General features: G+C 39.2%; 1 protein-coding gene across 5 annotated transcripts in view; it reads right to left on the bottom strand.

The window, feature by feature from the left end:
- dpp10 (dipeptidyl peptidase like 10) overlaps window positions 1-24,442 on the bottom strand; it is a 1,117,462-nt gene that overhangs the window by 5,790 nt on the left and 1,087,230 nt on the right. For 3 of the 5 annotated variants that reach the window (XM_078403450.1, XM_078403449.1, XM_078403452.1), the window contains exons 20-24: window positions 20,233-20,427; window positions 18,329-18,383; window positions 15,162-15,261; window positions 11,863-11,921; window positions 10,935-11,007 (exon numbers count right to left, since the gene is read on the bottom strand). In XM_078403450.1, coding sequence (XP_078259576.1) covers window positions 10,935-11,007; window positions 11,863-11,921; window positions 15,162-15,261; window positions 18,329-18,383; window positions 20,233-20,427 — 482 coding nt within the window. The remainder of the gene's footprint in view (window positions 1-10,934; window positions 11,008-11,862; window positions 11,922-15,161; window positions 15,262-18,328; window positions 18,384-20,232; window positions 20,428-24,442) is intronic. The other 2 variants (XM_078403451.1, XM_078403453.1) reach the window with 2 other exon arrangements.

The following is a 24,442-nucleotide window of genomic DNA, read 5'->3' as shown; positions in this document are numbered from 1 at the left end:
AGTAACTCAGTGGGTCAGGCAGAATCTCTGAAGAACATGGGTAAGTGATGCTTTGGGTTTCTGCACCTTTGTCCTGGGGCCACTTTCCTTCGAGGTCTTGATTCCAGAATTTTATTGATGTTCCCTGATGTTACATTGATCAACTACCCCCTTAATGTTAAGAGCAATTATTTTTATCTTGCATACTGAATTCATCACCTCTTATTCATGTTTGGATTAAAACTATTGTATGATCAGGACTCAATTAGTCTTGGCAAAACCCATTGAATAAGTATTGGTGATAACAAAGATTTGCTGATGATGAAGAGTAGACTAATGATGTGCAATTAACTGGATTGTGTTGCCTAGTTTTTTGTTAACAAACTTACTGAAGCAGAGATTAACAATATTAATTATTCATATTGGAGCAAAATGGATGTGTTATTCCACATGGATCAGTACCAGGACCACTGTATTCATAACATGAATGACTGATTTTGAGTTTGAGATGTGTAACTGCGATATCAGAAAATGTTGATGATTCTAAAATGTTGGCAGAGGTAGATCTGAGCTTTCAAAATAATTCAGAATGGCTAGCAACTTCCTTTATGCTTTGTTATACTCTACAGGGCTCTCCACAGAATACTATGCAGATACTGACAATTCCCTGCTGAGACCATGCATGCTGTGCCATCTGTAGTTAGATTCTCTCTGTGCCGTCTTGTTGTATGAACAGACGTGGCACAGGATAACGTCTTTGGACCTAGACAGGTGTCTTGCAGACTCTTGAGGACTTTTAAAAATGGGATGAGTGATTAGGCCATCACAAAAGCAGCTGGGAAGACAACTGGACCCAAGAGATTCAACTCGATTAGAGTCTGTCAATGCACCTCGTGCAGAGGTAAAATGGAGGCAAAAGTAGTTGGGATAAATTAATTATTAATGGCTGGTACTATGTAGACACTAATATTGTGCATTGGTCATTGCACGGTATTTCTACTTTCTTAGTGTTGGTTGTCAAGCAAGCCTTATTTGGTGTAGCTTAAGTCCTTCAGCAGAAAACAAGTGTTTAAGTAGAAAAAAAAGCTTAATTTCCTGCTTGCTTACAATAGGTTCCACTAACCATGTTAATGAAGACCACAGTGCTCTGAAATTTACCTAAGAGAGGGCGCTGTGGTAGAGCTGCTGCATTACAGTGCCAAAGACCCGGGCATGATCCTGACTATGGGTGTAGTCTGTACGGAGTTTGTAAGTTCTCCCTATGACTGCGTGTGTTTTGCAATGGAAAAGATTTAAAGATCTCATGGATGAATTTCAAAAATCGTCAATTCCTATCTGGTGTAAAAATAAAACGGGGAAGGCGGCTCAACAATGGCTAATGAGCGAAATTAGGGATAGTGTTAAATCCAAAGAAGAGGCATATAATTTGGCCAGAGGAAACAGCAAACCGGAGGACTGAGAGAAATTTAGAATTCAACAGAGGAGGATAAAGAGGTTAATTAAGAGGGGGGGGGATAGAGAATGGAAGAAAGCTTGCGGAGAATATAAAAACTGACTGTAAAAGCTTCTATAGATATGTGAAGAAAAGATTAATAAAGACAAATGTAGGTCCCTTACAGTCAGAAACAGGTGAATGTACAATGGAAAACAAGGAAATGGCTGACCAGTTAACCAAGTACTTTGGTGCTGTCTTCACTAAGGAAGACACAAACAATCTCCCAGAAATACTAGGAGATTGAGGATCTTGCGGGAGGAAGGAACTGAAGGGAATCCACATTAGTCAGGAAATGGTATTCGGTAAACTGTTGGGACTGAAGACAGATAAGTCCCCAGGGCCTGATGGTCTGCATCCCAGAGTAATAGACAATAGGTGCAGGAGGAGGCCATTCGGGCCTTCGAGCCAGAACCGCCATTCAATGTGATCATGGCTGATCATTCACAATCAGTACCCCGTTCCTGCCTTTTCCCCATACCCCCTGACTCCGCTATCTTTAAGTGCACTATCTAGCTCTCTCTTGAAAGCACTCAAGGTGGTGGCCCTAGAAATCGTGGATGCATTGGTGATTATTTTCCAATGTTCTATAGACTCTGTATCAGTTCCTGTGGACCAGAGGGTAGCTAATGTAACCCCACTTTTTAAGAAAGGAGGGAGAGAGAAAACAGGAAATTATAGACCGGTTAGCCTGACATCGGTAGTGGGGAAGAAGCTTGAGTCGATTATTAAAGATGTAATAGCAGCGCATTTGGAAAGCAGAGGCATGATCAGTCAAAGTCAGCATGGATTTATGAAGGGGAAATCATGCTTGACTCATTTTCTGAGGATGTAACAAGTAGAATGGATAAGGGAGTGCCAGTGGATGTAGTGTATCTGGACTCTCAAAAAGCCTTTGAGAAGGTCCCACACAAGAGATTAATATGCAAAATTAGAGCACATGGTATTGGTAGGGTATTGACATGGATAGAGAACTGGTTGGCAGACAGGAAGCAAAGAGTAGGAATTAACGGGTCCTTTTCAGAATGGCAGGCAGTGACTGGTGTGGTGCCGCAAGGCTCAGTGCTAGGACCCCAGTTATTGACAATATACATTAACGATTTAGACGAAGGAATTAAATGTAACATCTCCAAGTTTGCAGAATGACACAAAGCTGGGTGGCAGTATGAGCTGTGAGGAGGATGCTATGAGGCTGCAGGATGACTTAGATAAGTTAGGTGAGTGGGCAGATACAGTATAATGTGGATAGATGTGAGATTATCCACTTTGGTGGCAAGAACAAGAAGGCAGATTATTATCTGAATGGTGTCAGATTAAGAAAAGGGGAGGTACGGGAGGCAGTGAAGAAAGCAAATGGCATGTTGGCCTTCATAGCAAGAGGATTTGAGTATAGGAGCAAGGAGGTCCTACTAAAGTTGTACAGGGCCCTGGTGAGACCACACCTGGAGTATTGTGTGCAGTTTTGGTCTACTAATTTGAGGAGGGACATTTTTGCTATTGAAGAAGTGCAGTGTAGGTTCACCAGGTTAATTCCGGGGATGGCGGGACTGACATATTATGAAAGAATGGATCGATTGAGCTTGTATTCACTAGAATTTAGAATGATGAAAGGGGATCTTTTGGAAACATATAACATTCTTGAAGGATTGGACAAGCTAGATGCACGAAAAATGTTCCCGATGTTGGGGGAGTCCAGAACCAGGGGTCACAGTTTAAGAATAAAGGGTAGGCCATTTAGGACTGAGAAGAGGAAAAACTTTTTTACCCAGAGATTTGTGAATCTGTGGAATTATTTGCCACAGAAGGCAGTGGAGGACGATTCACTGGATATTTTCAAAAGAGAGTTAGATTTAGCTCTTAGGGCTAAAGGAATCAAGGGATATGGGGAAGAAGCAGGAATGGGGTACTGATTTTGGACGATCAGCCATGATCATATTGAATGGTGGTGCTGGCTCGCCTCCTGCACCTATTTTCTACGTTTCTAATTCACATGTGCAGAGGACAAACTCAGCAAATGCCTAAACTTAGGACCCGTCTACCAGCCCCAATAGCTACAATCTATAGAGCCAGTGTTGAAAGAAATGCCATTTAAAAGTCCATACATCATTAAATTTCAACATTATGCTATGTATGCAAGTAAAAGGAAGAGCAAGTTCCATCATTAATATCTCTCCATGAAAAGATAAAGATCATCTACACCAATAACAAAGTCCCAATGAGTTACTCCAGCATTTTGTGTCTATCTTTCGTTTAAACCAGCATCTGCAGTTCCTTCCTACACAATAGCAAAGAAATAATCCAATACAGCAACGGTAATGCCAGTTACCTGGCTAACATAGAACATGCCACATCCTTCAGCTTAGAACAAAGCAGCCTAAATTAGCAGCCATTTCCTAATCAACCCGAGCATTCATAAAATTCCTATCATATGATTACTGCTAGTTGCACATCTATCAAATAGCATTAATTTTATATGAATGAAAATTGCAAATTAAAGAATGAGATAACTCAAGTTGCTTATTTTCTAAGGGTTGCATTCTTCAATAAAACATTGGTTATTGATTTTGATGCAGTTGTGTGACAAGCTATCTGGCTAATTTAGAAAAGGTCATTTGTTGTAATCCAGAGGCATCCAGTAGCAAAGTGGTTTAAGAATGCAGGGATGGACTTTGTTGTTGCCCTGGAAAGGTAAACTGTAGATCCTTATGAAGATATTCCCTCTGCTCCCCTCTCGTGTAGGGCAGACGATCCAAAACCTCGAAAGCACTTACCACTGATTCAGGAATAGCTTGTTCCCTGCTGTTATCAGACCATTGAACGGCCCTCTCGTAAGATAAGGGTGTAATATCTTGTAAGATAAGAAAATAAAGAGGAAGATTGGACTTTTTTGCCTTCCATCACAGTGTGGAATGTGGGGAATTTGCTGTGGTAGATATTTATGTTGACTTTTATGTAGTTGTGTGTCTTGTTGCTTTTTTTTCGTATGGCTGTATGGCAATTTGCATATCACTGTACATTAATTGGTACACGTGACAATAAAAGACCTTTGAAATCTTTCAAACCTTTAATTGAGATCTCCCAACCTCCCTCATTGTGGCTCTTGCGCTATTTTTTTATCCACACTTTCTCTGTAGCTGGTACATGATGATGCTGTTCAACACTAATTTTTTTAAATTTCAGCTTTACAAATCTTCAATTTAACTAATTTCCTGTTCATTTCTTTTGAACATAAAAGCATAGTTTCTTTTCATTTAGAAATGCACATTTCAAGAGCAAACATTCACTATAAATACCACTTAGTAAAGTCTAAAGCAAATTTACTATGTATAAAATCAATACGCAGATAAAATAATACTAGCTTTCAGAACATTGTACAAAATGGCCCCTTCAACTATCCTCTTCGGGGATAATTCTCTCCTCCTTTCATTTCATAATGGCGCTAATTATTTATTTAAGTTGAGAGGCGGGAAATGAGAAAATTGGTTGAGAAATTGCCTGTGCAGTGTTGAATCCATTAAAATGAGACAGATTAGGGTCTCGTTAAGACTTTTATCTGGAATCCAGCGGAATAATCAAGGATTTTATCCTATTTTTTAATGAAAACCACAAACTTAACAGAAAACTGATGGATCATTGGAGTGAAATCAAGACCATTGATTTATTTGCTAGACTTTCAACACTGACTTTGATCAATTATTTTTCACATTAATTTCGTACAGCTTCTCTCAACAAAACATACAATCTGTCTCTCACGATGTTGCCATTTAAAGTTTCAATTAAAGGATTGTCTTAAAGAACATAAATAATATTATCTCTATGTACCGACAGACACTTTGCTTCTCTAACATCAATATATTTTCCCTTTTCTTATTCATTGGTGGTAATTTATTCATCCTTCAGTCCCAATCCTCATGAATTATCTACCCTGTTTCCTCCATTTTGTCTTGAAATATTTCCTCAATAGATTGCTCATTCAAATACAGTTCTAGTTTATACATTTCCTTCCCCTTGTTCCATATTATTACTTTCTTTATTATAAAGAGATGATTTCTAACTTCCATATATGAATGTTGTTGCTATGTGCTATGCTTTTCTTGTTTATCCTTTGAAAATACATGTACCGCAGGAGGATAAAGGAAGCAAAGCCTCAGAAACTTTTCTTTCTATTTTAATCAATACATTAAATTTTGCAATGTTATTAAATATTCAGAAGCGCTCTTGTTTATATAAAAGTAAAATTGCATTACTTTCATTTAATACTATGAATATAAATGAGCGTAAAACTTTTGCCTTTATGCTTTATCACATAATAACAGCAAATAATGAATAGTGTATAATATAGATTAAAACATCTGAGGATTTCATTACAGGCTTCTTATCTCTTTCATCTGGCAATCCTTTATTGGGAAAAATATATTCCAGGAATCTCTCTGAAAATATTAATGTGCTGTAGTCCATTCAGTTCATTTTCAATGCCACATGGCCTTGAATGGAGGTAAACCATATAATTATTGGAAATATAGCCAAGATCAATTCTGTTCTGACTACAGGTCCACCGAAATCTTAATAGGAATCAATGGGAAGACATTCTGGATGACATTTTTCTCTCAAACTGGAGGCTTCTGAATGCCCTAATGGAAATGGATCAACTAATTACACTTTGGGGTCAAAACTGGAACAAGGTTGGTTTGTTTATTTGGTTTCACAATGGGAATTACAATTCAGCATATTTAATGCCAGCCAATTCCCTTTTGAACTATTGAAGAGTGGTTGCATCATTTTCTTTTATTTTTTTTAATGAAAGGATAGTGGCAGATTACCAAAGAAATTATGCTGTTGGCTGAAAACAATTCTTTGGGTGTTTATGTGGTTTCACTGGGTGTTTTACTGGTCTCCTGGGAGGCTGGCAGTTGCCAGGTTAAATCATCTATGTACAGGAATAATTAAATGTTTTTTATCTTCCCAAAAGGGAAATTGTACTCAAAGGGCATTCAATTTAAAGACAATGCTACAAAATTGCCTATTAACACAGCTTCCCAACTGAATGACCAGGACTGCAAAATCATCTGTTCAATGTACAATTTAATTACTGACTCCCTCAAGTAGAATTGGTTTTAATTTACATGATTTAAAAATAAAAAAAAGATGTTTTAAGTATTATTTTTCTGCACCGGTCACAAGCAGAATGTTGATGTAGTGGGCCTGAACGTTTGGTGGCCAAAGATGTTCTACCTTGTGACCTGAAGCACTTTCCTTTTGAGACTTCACAAGATTAGTTATAAACCCGTATAATTAAGTTTAAAGCATAGGAAGTTGCACTAGGAGAAAATAGTGAGGATCTGGTTACAGAAATGACAGTAGCAATCTTGGGGTGTTAAAGATGTCTCCCCTCCCTACCCCTACTGCCACTTTCCCATACTCTAGCCTTGAAAAGGCAGTGACATTGTCTTTTTGAGAGGAAGTAAATGTATCACTGTTAATTCACCCGTGTCCACCAGTAAACTTGTTTTACTTAGATACCTTCGATTTATACCAGCATCTGCAGTTATTTTCCTACACACTAGCATAACAATATGGTCTTCTCCCTGAATGTCAGGGATGTGATTAAAGGTCTGCTCTCATCCATTCTGCCTTATTGTCCTGAATTGAGAAACGTAGCTCTCCAAGCCTGAAAAAAGTTTTGGACTCTAATATAAGATCAGAACACATAGGAGCAAAATTAGCCCGTCAAGTCTGCTCTGTCATTTGATCATTGCAGATCTATTATCTCTCCCAACCCCATTCTCCAGCCTTTTTCTCGTAACCTTTGATGCCCATATTAATCAAGAACCCATCAATCTCTGGTTTAAAAATACCCAATGACTTGGCCTCCACAGACGTATGTGGCAATAAATTCCCCTAATCCACCACCCTCTAGCTAAAGAAATTCCTCCGCATCTCCATTCTAAAGGTACATCCTTTTTTTCTGAGGCTGTGCCCTCTGTTCCTGGACTCTCCCACCACTGGAAATATCCTCTCCATATCCACTGGGCCTTTCATTATTCAATACGTTTCAATGATTATTTTCATAAACCACCTCTGGACCCTCTCCAATGCCAGCATGTCCTTCCTCGGACGTGCGGCCAAAAACTGCTCACAATATTCCAAATGTGGCCTGGGCAGCGCCTTCTAAAGCCTCAGCATTACACCCTTGCTTTTATATTCTAGTCCCCTTGAAATGAATGCAAACATTGCTTTTGCCTTCCTTAATACTGACTCAACCTGCAAATTAACCTTTAGGGAATTGTGTACCAGCACTCCCACGTCCCTATGCACCTCTGAATTCTCTTTCCATTTAGAAAATAGTCTATGTCTTTATTCCACTACAAAAGTACATGACCTTGCACTTCACTATACTGTATTCCATTTCCCACTTCTTTGCCCACTCTCCCAAATTGTCCAAATCCTTCTGCAGACTGGACAATGGGAAACCAGAGGATTCGGATGTTTTAAAGAACAACAAAAGATAATTAAAAGGACAATACAGAGAGAAAAGATGAAGTACGAATGTAAGCTTGACAATAATATAAAAGAGGATAGCAAGAGTTTCTACGGATATATAAACAGTAAAAAAGAGGCAACAGTGGACATTGGTCCGCTAGAGAATGATGCAGGAGAAGTGATAACGGGAAATCAAGAAATGGCTGACGACTTGAACAACTTTTTTGCATCAGTCTTCATAGTGGAGGACACCTGCAGTGTGTCTGCAATCCTAGAGAGTCAGGGGGTGGAAGTTAGTGGAGTGGCGATTACTAAGGAGAAGGTGCAAGGAAAACTGAAAGGTCTGAGGGTGGATAAGTCACCTGGACCAGATGGACTGCACCCCAGGATTCTGAAGGAGGTGGCCTCAGAGATTGTGAGGACATTAGTTGTGATATTTTCAAGAATCACTCAATAGACAATAGACAATAGACAATAGGTGCAGGAGTAGGCCATTCAGCCCTTCGAGCCAGCACCGCCATTCAATGCGATCATGGCTGATCACTCTCAATCAGTACCCCGTTCCTGCCTTCTCCCCATACCCCCTCACTCCGCTATCCTTAAGAGCTCTATCCAGCTCTCTCTTGAAAGCATCCAACGAACTGGCCTCCACTGCCTTCTGAGGCAGAGAATTCCACACCTTCACCACTCTCTGACTGAAAAAGTTCTTCCTCATCTCCGTTCTCGTTAAGAATGACTCCTGAAGATTGGAGGGAAAAAGGGCAAATATCACCCCGCTGTACAAGAAGGGAGCAAAGCAGAACAACAGAAACTATAGGCCAGTTAGCCCGACTTCGGCGGTTGGTAAGATTTTAGAGTCAATTATAAAGGATGAGGTTATGCAGCATTTAGAAAATTCACGATAAAATAGGCCGAAGTCAGCATACTTTTGTGAACGGCAGGTCTTGCCTGACGAATCTGCTGGAGTACTTTGAGGAAGTTAATAACAGGACAGACAGAGAGGATGCTAGAAATGTTGTTTACCTAGATTTTCAGAAGGCCTTCGATAAGGTGCCACATGTCAGGCTGCTGGGGAAGATGAGAGCCCATGGTATTAAAGGAAAGATACTGGAATGGATAGGGGCTTGGCTGGGGGGGGGGGGGGGGGGCAGGCAGTGTACAGGACTCTGCAGAAGGACTTGGACAGGTTAGGAGAGTGGGCAGAGAAGTGGCAGATGAAATTCAGAATAGCAAAGTGTGGAGTCATGCATTTTGGTAATAAGAATAAAGGCGTAAATTATTTTCTAAATGGAGAGAGAATCTAGAAATGGGAGGTGCAAAGGGACTTGGGAGTGCTGGTGCAGGACTCCCAAAAAGTTAATTTGCAAGTCAAATCGGTAGTAAGGAAGGAAAATTCAATGCGAGCATATATATCAAGAGGACTGGAATCCCCCTAAAAAGAGATGTAATGCTCAGGTTCTATAAGACACTGGTCAGGCCGCATTTGGAGTACTGTGAGCAAATTTGGACCCCATATCTGAGGAAGGATGCGCTGGCTCTGGAGAGGGTCCAGAAGAGGTTTACAAGAATGATTCCAGGAATGAGTGGGTTAGCATATGATGAGCGTTTGACAGCACTGGACCTCTACTCGCTGGAGTTAGAAGGTTGAAACTTAGAATAATGAAAAGCATAGATAGAATGGATGTGGAAAGGATGTTTCCACTGGTGAGAGAGTCTAGGACCAGAGGTCATTGCCTCAGAATTAAAGGGAGCTCTTTTAGAAAGGTGTGGAAGAACTTCTTTAGTCAGAGGGTACTTAATCTGTGGAACTCATTGCCAGAGAGGGCTGTGGAGGCCAAGTCAGTGGAAATATTTTAAGGCAGAGATAAACAAATTCTTGATTAGAATGGGTGTCAAGGGTTATGGAGAGAAGGGAGGAAATTGGGATTAGGAGCCAGAGATCTACCATGATTGAATGGCAGAGAGAATTGATGGGCCGAATGGCCTAATTCTACTATAACTTGTGACTCCCTGCTTTCTCTATGCTACCTGCCGCTCCACCTATCTTCATATCATCTGCAAACCTGGCCACAAAGTCATCAATTCCATCATCCAGATCATTAACATATAATGTGAAAAGTAGCAGTTCCTGCGGAACACCACTGGCAGCCAACCAGAAAAGGCCCCCACTCTTTGCCTTCTGCCAGTCAGCCAATCTTCTATCCATGATAGATCTTCCCTCTAATATCACGGGCTCTCATCTTGTTTCGTAGCCGCAACTTATCAAAGGCCTTCTAAAAATCCAGGTAAATAACATCCACTGACTCCTTTGTCTAATCTGCTATTTATTTCCTCAGAGTTCCAACAGATTTGTCAGGCAAGATCTACCCTTCACAAAACCATGCTTACTTTGGCCTATATTATCATGTGCTTCGAAGTACTCAAACCTCATTCTTAATAATGGACTTAAATCTTACTGAAATCAGGCTAATTGGCCTATAATTTCCTTTCTTTTGCCTCACCCCCTTCTTAAACAGTGGAGTTACATTTGCGATTTTCCAGTCCTCCGGCACCATTCTCGACTATAGTGATTCTTGAAAGATCACTACTAATGCCTCCACAATCTCTACAGCCACTTCTTTCAGAACCCTGGGGTGTAGTCCATCATCTTCAGGTGAATTATCCACCTTCAGACCTTTCAGCTTTTCAAGCCTCTTCTCTTTAGTTTTAGCTATTGCACTTCTGCCTCCTGAGTCTCTTCTCACATAATATAGTGTAATGTGGCACATATGGGCGTTGGTTTATTTTGTAGTGCCTCTACATTTCTGGTGAATGTGCAGTAAAGGGACATGTCGCTTTGGCACCAATTAACCATTTCAACAAACAAACATTTGGGTACAAACATTAATACCATTATTTTGAAAAGATTAGCTGAAACATCTAAAATCATTTTGATGATGACTAGATATACTCAAATATGAGAGATAGGTGGTATAGGTCTTACCATCAGCTGTCCCATGGATAATCAGAAAATTCACATCTTTCAGTTCCTTAGAATTTTGTAGAACACTAGATTCCTGCAAGCAGTGACAATCTGAGTTAGTAATATCCATTTTAAATATAGTGTGATAGATCCTTTCACTCTATTTGTGAAGTAATAATACGAATCACGGAGGAAAAACTGTTGCGAAAAACGGTGGATCGAATGTGCATTCTCCTCGTTAATTTTCGTTCCAAAATCAATGATAATGAATTTCAGAAATGGAGGTCAACTTGTATATGTTTATACTTTGCTTATTTGGCATATAATAAAGAATGAATTTCCACTTACTTGTTTGTTTGTGATTTATGAACACAGAGCATAAAATGAGGATCAGAGTAGAATTAGCTGCCAAAAAATACATTAGGGAAGATTATTTCTTTCGGGTAGGTGTTTTAGTGACACAAGGATTATGTTTTTCAATATGAATCCATTCCAACCTTGTGGTATTTTCAAGATTGTGCCCTAATACATAAATGCAGGAGCCATTTCATGGCATATTCTTTATCAAGAGAGAATCTATGATGTAAGTGATGAAATATTTGTATGGGTGTCATCTCCTGTTTGAGGAATTTTAACCCTATATTTCTGCTTTGTGGTACCAATTACAATTTTTGAAATGGAAGCTTTAGGAGGCAGTAATACCTGGGGTGGATAAGGAAGGATTTAAAAAATCCATCTGAGCCTCTTGTACCATGACAATTTGCTTGTATGGATACTAATGGATTAGCATGAAGAAGTCAAGATAAGGTGCTGGGGCACTGAAGAACTAATAGGCCTTATTGCTTAATTTTTATGACTTTTTTAGTTTGGACAGAAATGCAGCTTTAAGTTCTATCCTAAATGTTACAAGATAAAATTGGTACTTGGACATTTCCCTTCCTGAACTCACTTGATATATATTTGCATCTCGTGACGGCAATCCAAGGTATCGCTCTGTGAATGCAGAAGCTGTGTGGAGAAAAAAAAGTTGAATCCACATTTGAGGAGAGTGTCTTCTGCATTAGTTAGTGCAAAAAGAATAATTAGCAAAGACTGACCCACACCTTCATTCGTGATGTTCAATAACAGAGTTATTATAACAGAGTCAATAACAGAGTAACAATAACAAAGTTCCATTCCTCTTTAGGTACATCCTCTTTTATTTAATTAATTTGTGGATAACAATATAACCATATACCAAATGAGTTATGATAAAATCAGTGGACCGATTTTTCAGGTCTGATTATTATCCACTTATCTTGCCCCATGTTTATCAGTGCACCTTGAATATAATGGTGCAAATCTCTTGATATGTTACAGCAGATTAAAAGAGTGTAATCTATTTTCTACTGCTGTCATACTCTGACCATTCAGAGTAGTTGTTAGTAAGGTGCTGTATGAAGCCTAATCTTAGTTGGTATCCTCTATGCACAATGAATACTAACCACAAAAAAGAAAATCATTGCAACCAAGCTATAAAAATCAAATATCTTTGATATATTATTTTAAATACGAAATATAAGGACAAAGGAAACATATCAACCAGTTCTGGAAGGAAGTTTTTAAACACAGAATGTGCTTTGCCTTTTTTTTTTCTCTCATCTCCTTTTTCTTTGCATTGAGTCGTATAGATGTAGTGGAGCAGGGAACAGTAGAGGCTGATATAACAGGACTTGGTTAGACTGATGACTCTGAGTGTCTGACTGAAAAATTAGGTTTCATTTCAATAAATAACCTCTGACTGAATATAGAGGGAAATGTTAAATGAATCATCAATTGTAATGACAACTCCATAATTACTGTCAGAAAGAGGAAGAAGATAAATGTTTGGCATCAACATTTCTTGAGCACCATGAACACGGTCTTTTCTAGAAGTAGCTATGGTACAAGGACATATCATGGCCATGACCTCCATGCATCACTTGTCTGTTTTATCTATTTCCATATATTTCATTACCACAACAACCTTGAACTCATTAAAACTCAAACTAGATTTATATTAAACTCCACAATAATAAGTTCTTAACCAGTCCTTACAACTTCATTCATTCCCTTTCATATTTCCTTTCCGAAGTAGTAGAATTACCTACTTGGTGGCCAGCAGTAAAATGAAATTCACTGCTTTAAAGAGTGAATTTCTGTATGTTACCATCTTTTTGGGAAACTTGACCTCGGCCTGATGATTATAGACAATAGACAATAGGTGCAGGAGGAGGCCATTCGGCCCTTCGAGCCAGCACCGCCATTCAATGTGATCATGGCTGATCATTCTCAATCAGTACCCCGTTCCTGCCTTCTCCCCATACCCCCTCACTCCGCTATCCTTAAGAGCTCTATCCAGCTCTCTCTTGAATGCATTCAGAGAATTGGCCTCCACTGCCTTCTGAGGCAGAGAATTCCACAGATTCACAACTCTCTGACTGAAAAAGTTTTTCCTCATCTCAGTTCTAAATGGCCTACCCCTTATTCTTAAACTGTGGCCCCTTGTTCTGGACTCCCCCAACATTGGGAACATGTTTCCTGCCTCTAACGTGTCCAACCCCTTAATAATCTTATACGTTTCGATAAGATCTCCTCTTATTGAGCTGCAGTTGATTATATAAGGCATGGAGATACAGTTGCAACACTTTTACCAGTGTATTAAAATAGCAGGCCAAGATACCAGTTGATGATTTTATCTGCGGATATTCAGATGTTAACCCCACACACAAGACAAACCTTGCATTTGTCCCAAAACTGCATGCATGAGGTTTTCCCTCAAGTCTTGATCTTTACACCTGAAGAAGTGCTCCAAATGGTTCGATCCTGACTACGGGTGCTGCACTGTAAGGAGTTTGTACGTTCTCCCCGTGACCTGCGTGGGTTTTCTCCGAGATCTTCGGTTTCCTCCCACACTCCAAAGACGTACAGGTATGTAGGTTAATTGGCTGGGTAAATGTAAAAATTGTCCCTAGTGGGTGTAGGATAGTGTTAATGTACGGGGATCGCTGGGCGGCACGGACTTGGTGGGCCGAAAAGGCCTGTTTCCGGCTGTATATATATGATATGATATGATATGATACTCACACCTGATAATTGTTTTCGTACAAATGACATTTACCAGCTGTGGTATCTTTCGATCATCTCCAGAAAGAGCAAGATAATTCAAAGGTTGTGTATCATGATGCCAATGCACTTATCGATTAAGTGGAAAAGGCACAATTGGGAAAGGGAAAAGGGCAGATGAGAAAGGCGTGTGATTACTTCCGGAGTAATGCAGAGGAGCAGCAGAATTTATGGATGTCCTCCCAGCTTCAAATGAAACTGCATATTTTAACCGACTTATCCTTTTCGTAGCTATTTTTATGGGATCATTATGGGATTATATATGGACTTGCATATAGACCTTCATGGCCAGATCAAGATCCCAGCACTTACAACAATTGGGACTTGAAAATGTCACCAAACTGTCTCAGTGTACTACTACTAGTCATGTGCTGTATCTGAGATGCTTATCTAATTAGTGCTTATGTATAGTGATACTTGTACTGAACTGTATACAAAAATGAATTTCACTGTACCTTGATACATGTGGCAAATAAAGTACCATTACATTCCTTTTGCTCAGAAGGAACCAAGGCTTACAAGCAGCCTCAATTAGATGTTTTGCCACTAAATTATTAAATGAATAAACTGATAATAACTGAAAGAGATTGAAATGTAGCATAGATAGGATTACTCATTGCTGGGCATTATAAAGATCACTTGTTATAAATTCATTATACTGAATAACTGGCAGGTTAGAATAAAAGATAGGCACAAAATGCTGGAGTAACTCAGCAGCATCTTGGAGAGAAGGAATGGGTGACGTTTCGGATCGAGACCCTTCTTCAGACTGTCGTCAGGGGGAGATTCAGATAGATAAAGAAGTGTGAAGGTGTGAAAACGGCAAAGGGAATGGAGATCAACGAAAATATAGAATAGATTATTGTTAGCTGGGAGAAGGTATCAACAAAGCAAACAGGTTATAAAGGCATTATTCTGGCAGGTTATAATGGCAGGTGATTTATATGATGGACACCCCTATGTTTTGTTTCCATTGAGCATACAAATATCTGAAGATTTCTCATCTTTGGCACAAATTGTAAGGATATTTGTAATTCACAACATTGAAAATAACAGCTGCCAATGCCAATGTGAAATGATTTGCATTTTTTTTTGTTTACTCACCGTATAATTTCCAGTCAGTGATTGGTGCCACAGCAACACCGCACTTGAACATTCTGTCTGTAGAACTAAGGATCATAGCTGTGACATAGCCTCCATATGCCTGTCAAAGTAAAATAAAATCTCAACTCTTTATCAAATGTTCTATTTTTAACATGTTTAAAGTCATGTAATGAGAAGACATAACATATGAGAATACAATTTAATAGACATTTCCAGATTGTCCAATTTCGATATGCATTTTAATAACTGTCTTCCATTAGTATAAATTGCAGATGTAAAAATGTACAGATTCTACTCAAAATAACCAAAAGCTTAATGAACAATGAAGATTCTAATAGCAACATATTATGAAAAATTGATACTTTGTGAAACCAAATTGCCAGCCTTCATACACCCCAGTAATTATATTTTCCTGTGACTTAATGGATGGGTAATTTGCCATCTTCAGTTTTCTGTCCTTTCTTATGTTAAAAATAATCTTAATAATATACATGATGAATGTTAATCCATACTTTGACCCAACCACTCAATATGTTGGGCATTATTTTAAATTTAATATGCAGTTCACCTCATTTCTAAAACATCCAAGTACTTACCAGAAGACTTTGCTTATTATTATAGTATATCTACACTGACAATCATAATAGAAATTGGGATTTGATGAAGATATTGCCATGTGAGTGAAACAGTACATAGTTCAGAATTAGTCATTCAGAACCGGAATGACTTATTCTTTTAGAGAATACTTAAAAGTCAACTTGTTGGGTTGAAGTTATATATGGGTCAGAACACATGGGCAATGTATTTCCTAACTGGGGGTCATGATTTTATACATATGGGCAATGTATTTCCTAACTGAGGGTCAGGCACGATTTTATAACTTTTATGTTCCTTCATACACATCATGACAAACTCCAGGCTATTTGCTGATCCAATAGAGAAACTCCAGCTAACTACAGTGGACTGTACTTTCTGGACTTTCTAACCGGCCCACCACTGTGGAAGGATGTTAGAGGTTAGATTGCTTTGTAAGTTATCTCCAATTCCACTCTCTTTAATAGCAACAGGTGTACTGTAGACTGCATATTGACTGGCTGCATCACTGCTTGGTTTGGCAACAAATGACAGAAATTACAAAAATTGGTGAACACTGCTCAGTTCATAATGGGTACTGATCTTCTCACCATCGAACGGATTTACAGGAGGCGCTGCCCCAAAAAGGTAGCCAGCATCATCAAGGATCCACACCTCCGTGGCCGCAATGTCATTGTACTGGAGCCTGAAAACTGTAGGGTTCAAGAACTGCTTCTTCCCAACTACCATCAGGCTAAGAACGCTACGAACGGCAACTAAATTCTGAACTGCGAACTGCCTTGATTGCATAAGGGACTTCAGGTTTAGTTTTGTCTTTTTTGCACAAATTGGTGTTTTATTATTAATTGAACTTTTTAAAAATACTTGTTTATTATATTATTTATTGAGTGCGATGTTATAAACCTGTTGTGCTGCTGCAAGTAATAATTGCGTTGTTCCATTTCAGTACATATGACAATAAAACACTTGATGGATTTTGCATTATCTCCAGTGGTAGTCCTCTAATGAGGTGAGCCGATAGACCAGATATACTTCATGTCTCTCAACTTCATGCTGGTCACATCTAAGGCATTTAGTGCCATCTTAAGCATTTGAATGGGGTCACCAAACTTCACTACACTGTCTTCCTGTCTCCTACTACATCCTATCTTTGTCCCGCCCCCTCCCCTGACATCATTCTGAAGAAGGGTCTCGACCCGAAATGTCACCCATTCCTTCTCTCCCGAGATGCTGTCTGACCTGTTGAGTTACTCCAGCATTTTGTGTCTACCTTAAACTTCACCAAAAGGCAAATTACAGGTGTTTATTTTAGTTTAGGTAAGTTACATAGAAATTAGTTTAAAATTATTATTAATCTCAATTTTTATTGTTTAACAGTTTAAAATCATTTACATTTTCAAGTGGTTCTAAATATTTCAGATTATCATGATGTCAAAAGACTAAAAGGATGGTCTTTGGGTAGGGCCTTGGTTCCTGCTGCCTGCAGCCCAGTTGCACTTGTTGACCACTCCTGTCATCTTAACTCGATACAGCAATGGGACCTCAAGGATTCGGAGCTTCAAAACCACAAAATAATAAGTGCAACCATTTGCATCCCACAGCATTGAGTGCAAAGTGTGGGGTAAGTCCAAGTGATCCCGACAGTTACCTTAATCAAAATTTTAGAGTAATTCAATTAATAGAATTAATTTTCCCTGGTTGTCATGGTGAGATTTAAAGTTTTATTTGTGATGCACAATTCCAGATCTCCACATTACTCATCCAATAGTTAACCATTATGCTTCCTCTCAAACCTACAATTTCTGTAACCTAGAAAGACATAATGCCCGTTGCCTTGAGAATGAAAAAATAAACATACACGTAGGAAATCTGAAATAAATGCAGAAAACAAAAATGTTGGAAACACTCAACAGGTCAGGAAGCATAGTGGAACTCGAAATAGAGTTAACATTTCAGATTGACTCAGAAACACTTTCTCTCTTCTCAGTTATGTTGCCTGATCTACCAACATTTTCTTCTTTTTAATAACATGAGGTTGTCAGTGCATATAGGTTTCTCTCCAAATCACACCATATCTTGACTTGAAAACATATTACTGATATTGGGTCTAAATCCTGAAACTCTCAGGCCAACAGTATCTTCATCAGGAGAATTGCTATACTCTAAACCATCATTCTTACAGACCATGGGGATGGGGGGTGGTGTCCGTTTTTGCTGATTGTCCACTCTAACCGAGTAAGGTATTATCATTGCAAGTAATTGAAACAAAGAAATGCTGATGATGGCAAATTGAACAATGAGGTCGTGATTCAAAAACTTTAAAAAATAAACAGGTCCTATGTGTTCAAGGGAAGATTACCTGTTGTTTTGTAATATAACATGAAGCAAAAAACAACTTAATTTGCAAGTTCCTCAACAAATTCTATGGTAGGAGGGAATAACAAAATACTTTAAAATGTATCATCATTTATTTGTACTGACACACAAAATGTAGAACAGAATATATTGAATATTCCCATTGATTTTTTCAAGGATAAAATTCACCCCAACTTTAAAAGGACTTTGAAGATTACCTTCCCATAAATCGCTATTCTGTTTGTATCAATGAAGGGTAATTTCTTCAATGATCTGAAATAAAAAGAAATAATCATAAATAAAGGATTTATTTTTCCTCATTAGGTTGTCCTGACTGAAAAGTAAGTTTCTAAGATGAAACATTTTAAATACACTAAATAAACATTACTAACATTGAGGAAAGAGAGAAATGTGGAATCATATAAACGTATGACACCAAAGAAAGCCATTTAGCCAATGGCTCCTTTGCCCTTTGAGAAGGTTATTTGGTCCAATAACCCCACAGTATGAACATTGAACTATCCAATTTTAAGCCATATCCACCTTACCCATCTCTCTTCCTTGCTGCTATCTACGTGTGTGCGTGACCTGGTGCACACACGTTTCTCCCACCATCTACCATCACCGTAGTCATCTTGATCCTTTCCTCTCTTCCGTACGTTAATCTTCCATCACCAAGTCTCATATTGCCTTTTTATCCCTTCTCTTTTACCTCCCCCTGTTCCGTTCTACCCATATCTCTCCCACTGGCTTTATATACCATCCTTCATCTTCTTTCTGTTTCCTTTTATACCTCCTTTTCACCTCTGGCTGTTGTTATTTTGTCCACCCATCTGCCAATCACATCCCCCCCATCTATATCCACCTATCGCTTGTCAGGATTTGCCCCACTTCCATCTCTCTTTTCTCATACCTGTGCCTTCAGTCTGAAGGAGAGTCTCCACCTGAAACATGGATAATTTTAAGGACTTGATCTTGTCTATATTTCCAAACACTGCACAATCCTCCTTCAATCTCCTCCACATGGTCTTCTCTAACCATATTCATAGCCACCTTTTGACTTTGCCACAGCAAGTAGCTGCTAAACGGGCAGCATGGTGGCACAGCAGTAGAATTGCTGCCTGACAGTATCAGAGACCTGGGTTTGTCCTGACCATAGGCGCTGTCTGTCTGGAATTTGTACATTTTCCACATGACTGCTCGGGTTTTCTCCATGTCCAGTTTCCTTCAACATTCCAAAGGTGTAAAGGTTTCTAGGTTAATTGGCTTTGGTTAAAATTGTAAATTGTCCCCAGTGTGTAGGATAGTGTGAGTGTACGAGGTGATCGCTGGTTGGCATGGTCACAGTGGGCGAAAGGACCTGTATCCATGCTGTATCTCTAAACTAAAGTAGCTCTGCTATTCCAAACATTGTATGAATAGACAGCATTTCTGACCACCTCATACCCATTTTCCCCAAAGCCTGCTGGATCTCCCCATTGCTAACCATTTTAACTATCATTCCCATTCCCATACTGACCTTTCTGTCCTGGGCCTCCACCATTGCCAGAGTGAGGCCACACACAAACTGGAGGAACAGCACCTCCAAAACTGTTTTTGCAGTTTACAACCTACCAAAATGAACATTGAATTCTCCAATTTTAGGTAATTTCACCATTAGCATTTATGTTATCAGGTATATAAGCCTTGACATTTACTTTGAAGGTTTGTAAAATTTAAAAACAACAATTTTGAATCTGGTCCTAAATCAAATCTTTACTCTGAGTGCAAGAGAAGGTACTTTACTGAAGCTCATGATTTCTGCAATGAGAATTCCTGACTTCTCAATTAAGCAGGATAGTAAGGTTAGATGGAGAAAACAAAATGTAAGCATTATGTTGAAAGGATCAATGAGCATATGAGAGTGTAAATTAAACCAAAAATTACGTATAATGCAATGAATTGCACCTAATCACAGCATTCTTCTTATACACATTGGATGAAAAATGACATTGATTCTCTTCCCATATCTCCCTCGTCAACAGAAAAGGGTTTACTGGATTATGTTCTAACTTAGTGATCCTTGAAAAAAAGCCAGAAATCAACCAGAGAATGAAAATCGAACAGATTTTTAAATACATACTGCACTGCTCTAATTTGGTCTTCAACTTCCACCGTTCCCAACCTTCGATGGATGTCCTGAAGAATTTTAAGCCCTTGAAAACCACTCCCTCGGCCATCAAAGCGAGCAAGGATGACATTATCAGAGCTGACAAGTACTGAGTCCCAGTCAATCCAAAACTTATCCGTAACCAGCTGGCTCCCTGGGGCTCCATCACTGCAAATACCAATACAACAAAGGTAATTATTATTGACAATCCGTCATTGCATTTAGTTTCTTGCATAAAGCATTGAGACAAAAGACCAAGGAAAGATTACATAAAAGATTTTTATTGAATATGCAACTTAAATCATCAAATTATTGTTAGACCATAAAAGCTCTTGCTACATTTTGACAGGCAAATAATACTTCTGTAGCATCTTAATTGCTATAGTTCAATTTGTGTATTGGTGTAAACAATCTATATTTTCTGTGAGATCACAGTTAAAATTGACTATAATCGTGGGACTATTTATGTTACAGTCATTAATTTGAGCTGTCTGCATCTTTGAACTGTTTTGAACCACAAATGCACCCCAAAACAAAAAATAATCAAATAAGGCTAACAGCTATCTTCATTTCTATCCATGAAGAAAAAGTGATTTGAAAATATTTTTGTGAGGCTTGCACTAATCTGTGGAGTCCAAGAGTACTATGGGAATACAAGTACATGTAAGCCGAATGATCTCTCCTTATCTTTCCATGGTTCTCCCATGGGTTTCTGCCCCTTACCTCCTACTTTTTTACCCTCTCTGACACTCATACCTTTAAATATTATTTTGGACTCGCATTATCATTGTACAGGCAAAGTTGCCCACTGCACATACAGTATATCTAACATTGTGCCAGTCTGAAGCCTTTGCAATGGCCTGTGGCTTACCACTTGACCCTTGATGCAGCCCAACACCCACTGGAAATGGTAGATGGGTGCTGGTGATGTGATAATTAATGTTGACATCATTGGTGCATTTTACTGGGTCGAAAGAAATGAGAAAATATGGATGGTTGTCAGCTGTGGCTCAGTTTGCCTGTGAGTCAGATAGTTCAGTGTTTAAGTTCCACTCCATAGACTAGACCATAAAATCTAAGCTGATGCTACAGCACAACACTGTTGGAAGGGCCATCTATCAGACTGAATGATAATCAAAAGCCCATCAACTTCTCAAAAAAGGTCAGCTTTTTACTATTTCAATAGCAAATGAATTCTTCCTGTTTTCTGGCCAACATTTATCCTGGTAAATATATTCGCTTTAAATAAAATACATTGCTTAATTTTGTTGGTTGTCATTCGACAATGATTTTCTTTTCTCATAAGAGTGATCCCATCTTAAAAGTACATAATGGCTGTAAAGCACTTTGGCAGATTCTGAAATTGACCAAGGCATTATAAAAATACATGGTCACCTTTTTTCATATTCTACTTGAATCTGCAGATCATCATGTTTTCTATTGCTATGTGTCCATTATGCCTGGAATGTCTTATATTGTAAGACATTTAATACATGGAGGACAATTTGAACTGAGTCATCAGTATAGCCATTCCCCACTTTTGCTTCAATATTCTAATAAATGCCCACTGTCACAATTACTTAGTAAGGAAATTTTGACATGGGCATTGATTATCCAGAGTGGGTCTCATCTGGCCAGGTACTGTACTACATTTCCACAAACTTGTCTCCTTAGGAACTTGAAAGCCAATCTCACACCTCCAGATGGTCCATGAGATGTGTGTGGATGGCAGCCTTACCTAAAACAATGTAACTGGGTCACTTGGGTGGACCAGAACAAGCTCCACCCATGAAACTGCTCTGGAAGTCTTTGACAGCAGTCTGAAAAAACTCTCCAATTTTCACAATGTTATTGAATGTCTTTGACAATCAAGTATACTAGAAAATTCTTAATAATGAATGAATTTTGCTTAGTAATTATAAATAACCAATATATATATATTTTAAAATCAATTAATACAAAATATAATTTAAAGTAACGTTCCTAACTATTTATGTTTTAAGGTATTATACTTTATTTTTTCCTTTTGTTCCTGCAGCCCCAGATGGGCATTCAAATAATGGTCTTGTCACTGTGCCAGGTTGGACATGGGAAACTCAACAGTGGACTCCATGAGAATCCAACCACAGAGAATAGCTGTAAATCTCTGATGGAGGTGGACTAGTAATTTGGGGTTTTCCACTTTTGTGCAGAAGATCCAAAATGTAGTGGAAATGCTGAGATTTCCACATGGAATTGCTTTCAACACTCAGGCTAAGATTTGCTCAGTGTCATAATATGTTTCAATGTGTTAATAATTGAGCCAGGTCCCACCTAGAGTTAATACCTTTCAATGTAAAAATAATAATAATAATAATAATAAGTACTTTATTCGTCCCACAACGGGGAAATTTGCAGGGTTACAGCAGCAAAGTGGATAGTAAAAATAAATAAGCATTCATTAAAAAATTAAAATAGCAGTAATTATCTTTATTTACTGGTCTGCTGGGAGCAGTGCTGATTGTGCAGTCTGACGGCAGCAGGAAGGAAGGACCTTTGATATCTCTCCTTCACACACTTGGGGTGAAGAAGTGTCACTGAAGGAGCTGCTCAGTGCAGTGACAGTGTCCTGCATGGGGTGAGGAGTCGTCCAGCAGTGATGATAGCTTTGCCATCATCCTCCTCTCTCCCACCACCCGCACTGTCGAGGGGGCATCCCAGGACAGAGCTGGCCTTCATGATCAGTTTATCCAGTCTCTTCCTGTCAGCAGTTGAGATGCTGCTGCTCCAGCAGACCACTCCATAGAAAATGGCTGATGCCACCACAGTGTCGAAGAAGGTCCTCAGGATTGCTTCCTGCACTCCAAAGGACCCGAGTCTCCTCAGCAGGTACAGTCTGCTCTGGCCTTTCCTATACAGTGCATTACTATTATCAGTCCAGTCCAGTTTATTGTTCAGGTAAACACCCAGGTACTTATAAGAGTCCACTCTCTCAATGTCCATTCCCTGGATGTTGAGGGGGCGTGGCTGCGCCTGCGGAAGTTCACCACTATCTCCCTGGTTTTCCCCGCGTTGATATCTGGAGGCGGTTCCGCTGGCACCAGTCCACAAAGTCCTGGGTCAATTCTCTGTACTCCCTGTCATCGTTATCTGTGATGAGGCCAACGATGGCAGAGTCGTCAGAGAACATATGCAGATAACAGTTGGCTAAGCTGTGCATGAAGTCCGCAGTGTACAGGGTGAACAGGAAAGGAGCCAAAACTGTTCCCTGCGGAGCCCCTGTGCTGCAGACCACCATGTCAGAAATGCAATTCCTTGTCCTCACATACTGTGGGCAGTTGGTGAGGTAGTCCAGAATCCAGGATGTGAGGTGGTGATCCACTCCCGTGTGCTCCAGCTTGTCCCCCAGGCAGAATGGTGTTGAACGCACTAGAGAAATCAAAGAACATGATTCTCACTGTGCTACCAGGCTTCTCCAGGTGTGAGAGAGCTCTGTGTAGGAGGTAGATGACAGCATCGTCCACCCCGATGCCAGGCTGGTAGGCAAACTGCAGCAGGTCCATCGATGGTCTCACCAACGTAAATCTAAAGTACAGATCGCAGCCTGAACCTGTCATTTAATGATCATGTTTTTAAGTTTACTCTAAAATTATGATCAAGTTAAATATTTGGCCCAGAATTTGCAATCAATGGTGATTGAGCAGCATTCACCATTCATTACACTTGCCTATGAACTTTGGCTGGGCTGCTACATGTAGATTTACTACGACTGAAGAACCAAAAATTGTGGCATGCACTGTAAAGTGAACAATAGACACAAAGATAGAGACATGAAATACAGTCTAAAACAGGAAGAGCAAATTAGAAAATAAAATCACATACAAAGAGTAAAATGAAGAAATGAACCAAAATCAAGCTAAACTATATAAATAAGTCAATAAAAACGTAACAGAAAACTGCAACTATGCTTAAAATGAGGAGTTGTCAATGCAGGAGCCATTTACACTTAAATTAGTTACTGTCGTTATATTATGGCCATGTTTAATATTTCTAGTTTTTCTCTTTTTTACATGCTTGTGGGTGTGATTTGATACGTAATGTGGTGTGTCTACATCGGAGGTGGCTAGTGTGGGGGTCAGTTTAGTCTCAGAGGATGGAGAGAAAACAGTTTTTACCACGACCACACAGTAACGACCACACGGTC

The sequence above is a fragment of the Rhinoraja longicauda genome, chromosome 8, assembly GCF_053455715.1.
Source record: "Rhinoraja longicauda isolate Sanriku21f chromosome 8, sRhiLon1.1, whole genome shotgun sequence".
Classification (NCBI taxonomy): Eukaryota; Metazoa; Chordata; class Chondrichthyes; order Rajiformes; family Arhynchobatidae; genus Rhinoraja; species Rhinoraja longicauda.
Note: the sequence above shows the minus strand (reverse complement) of the source record. Positions and strands in the feature narration are given on the sequence as shown.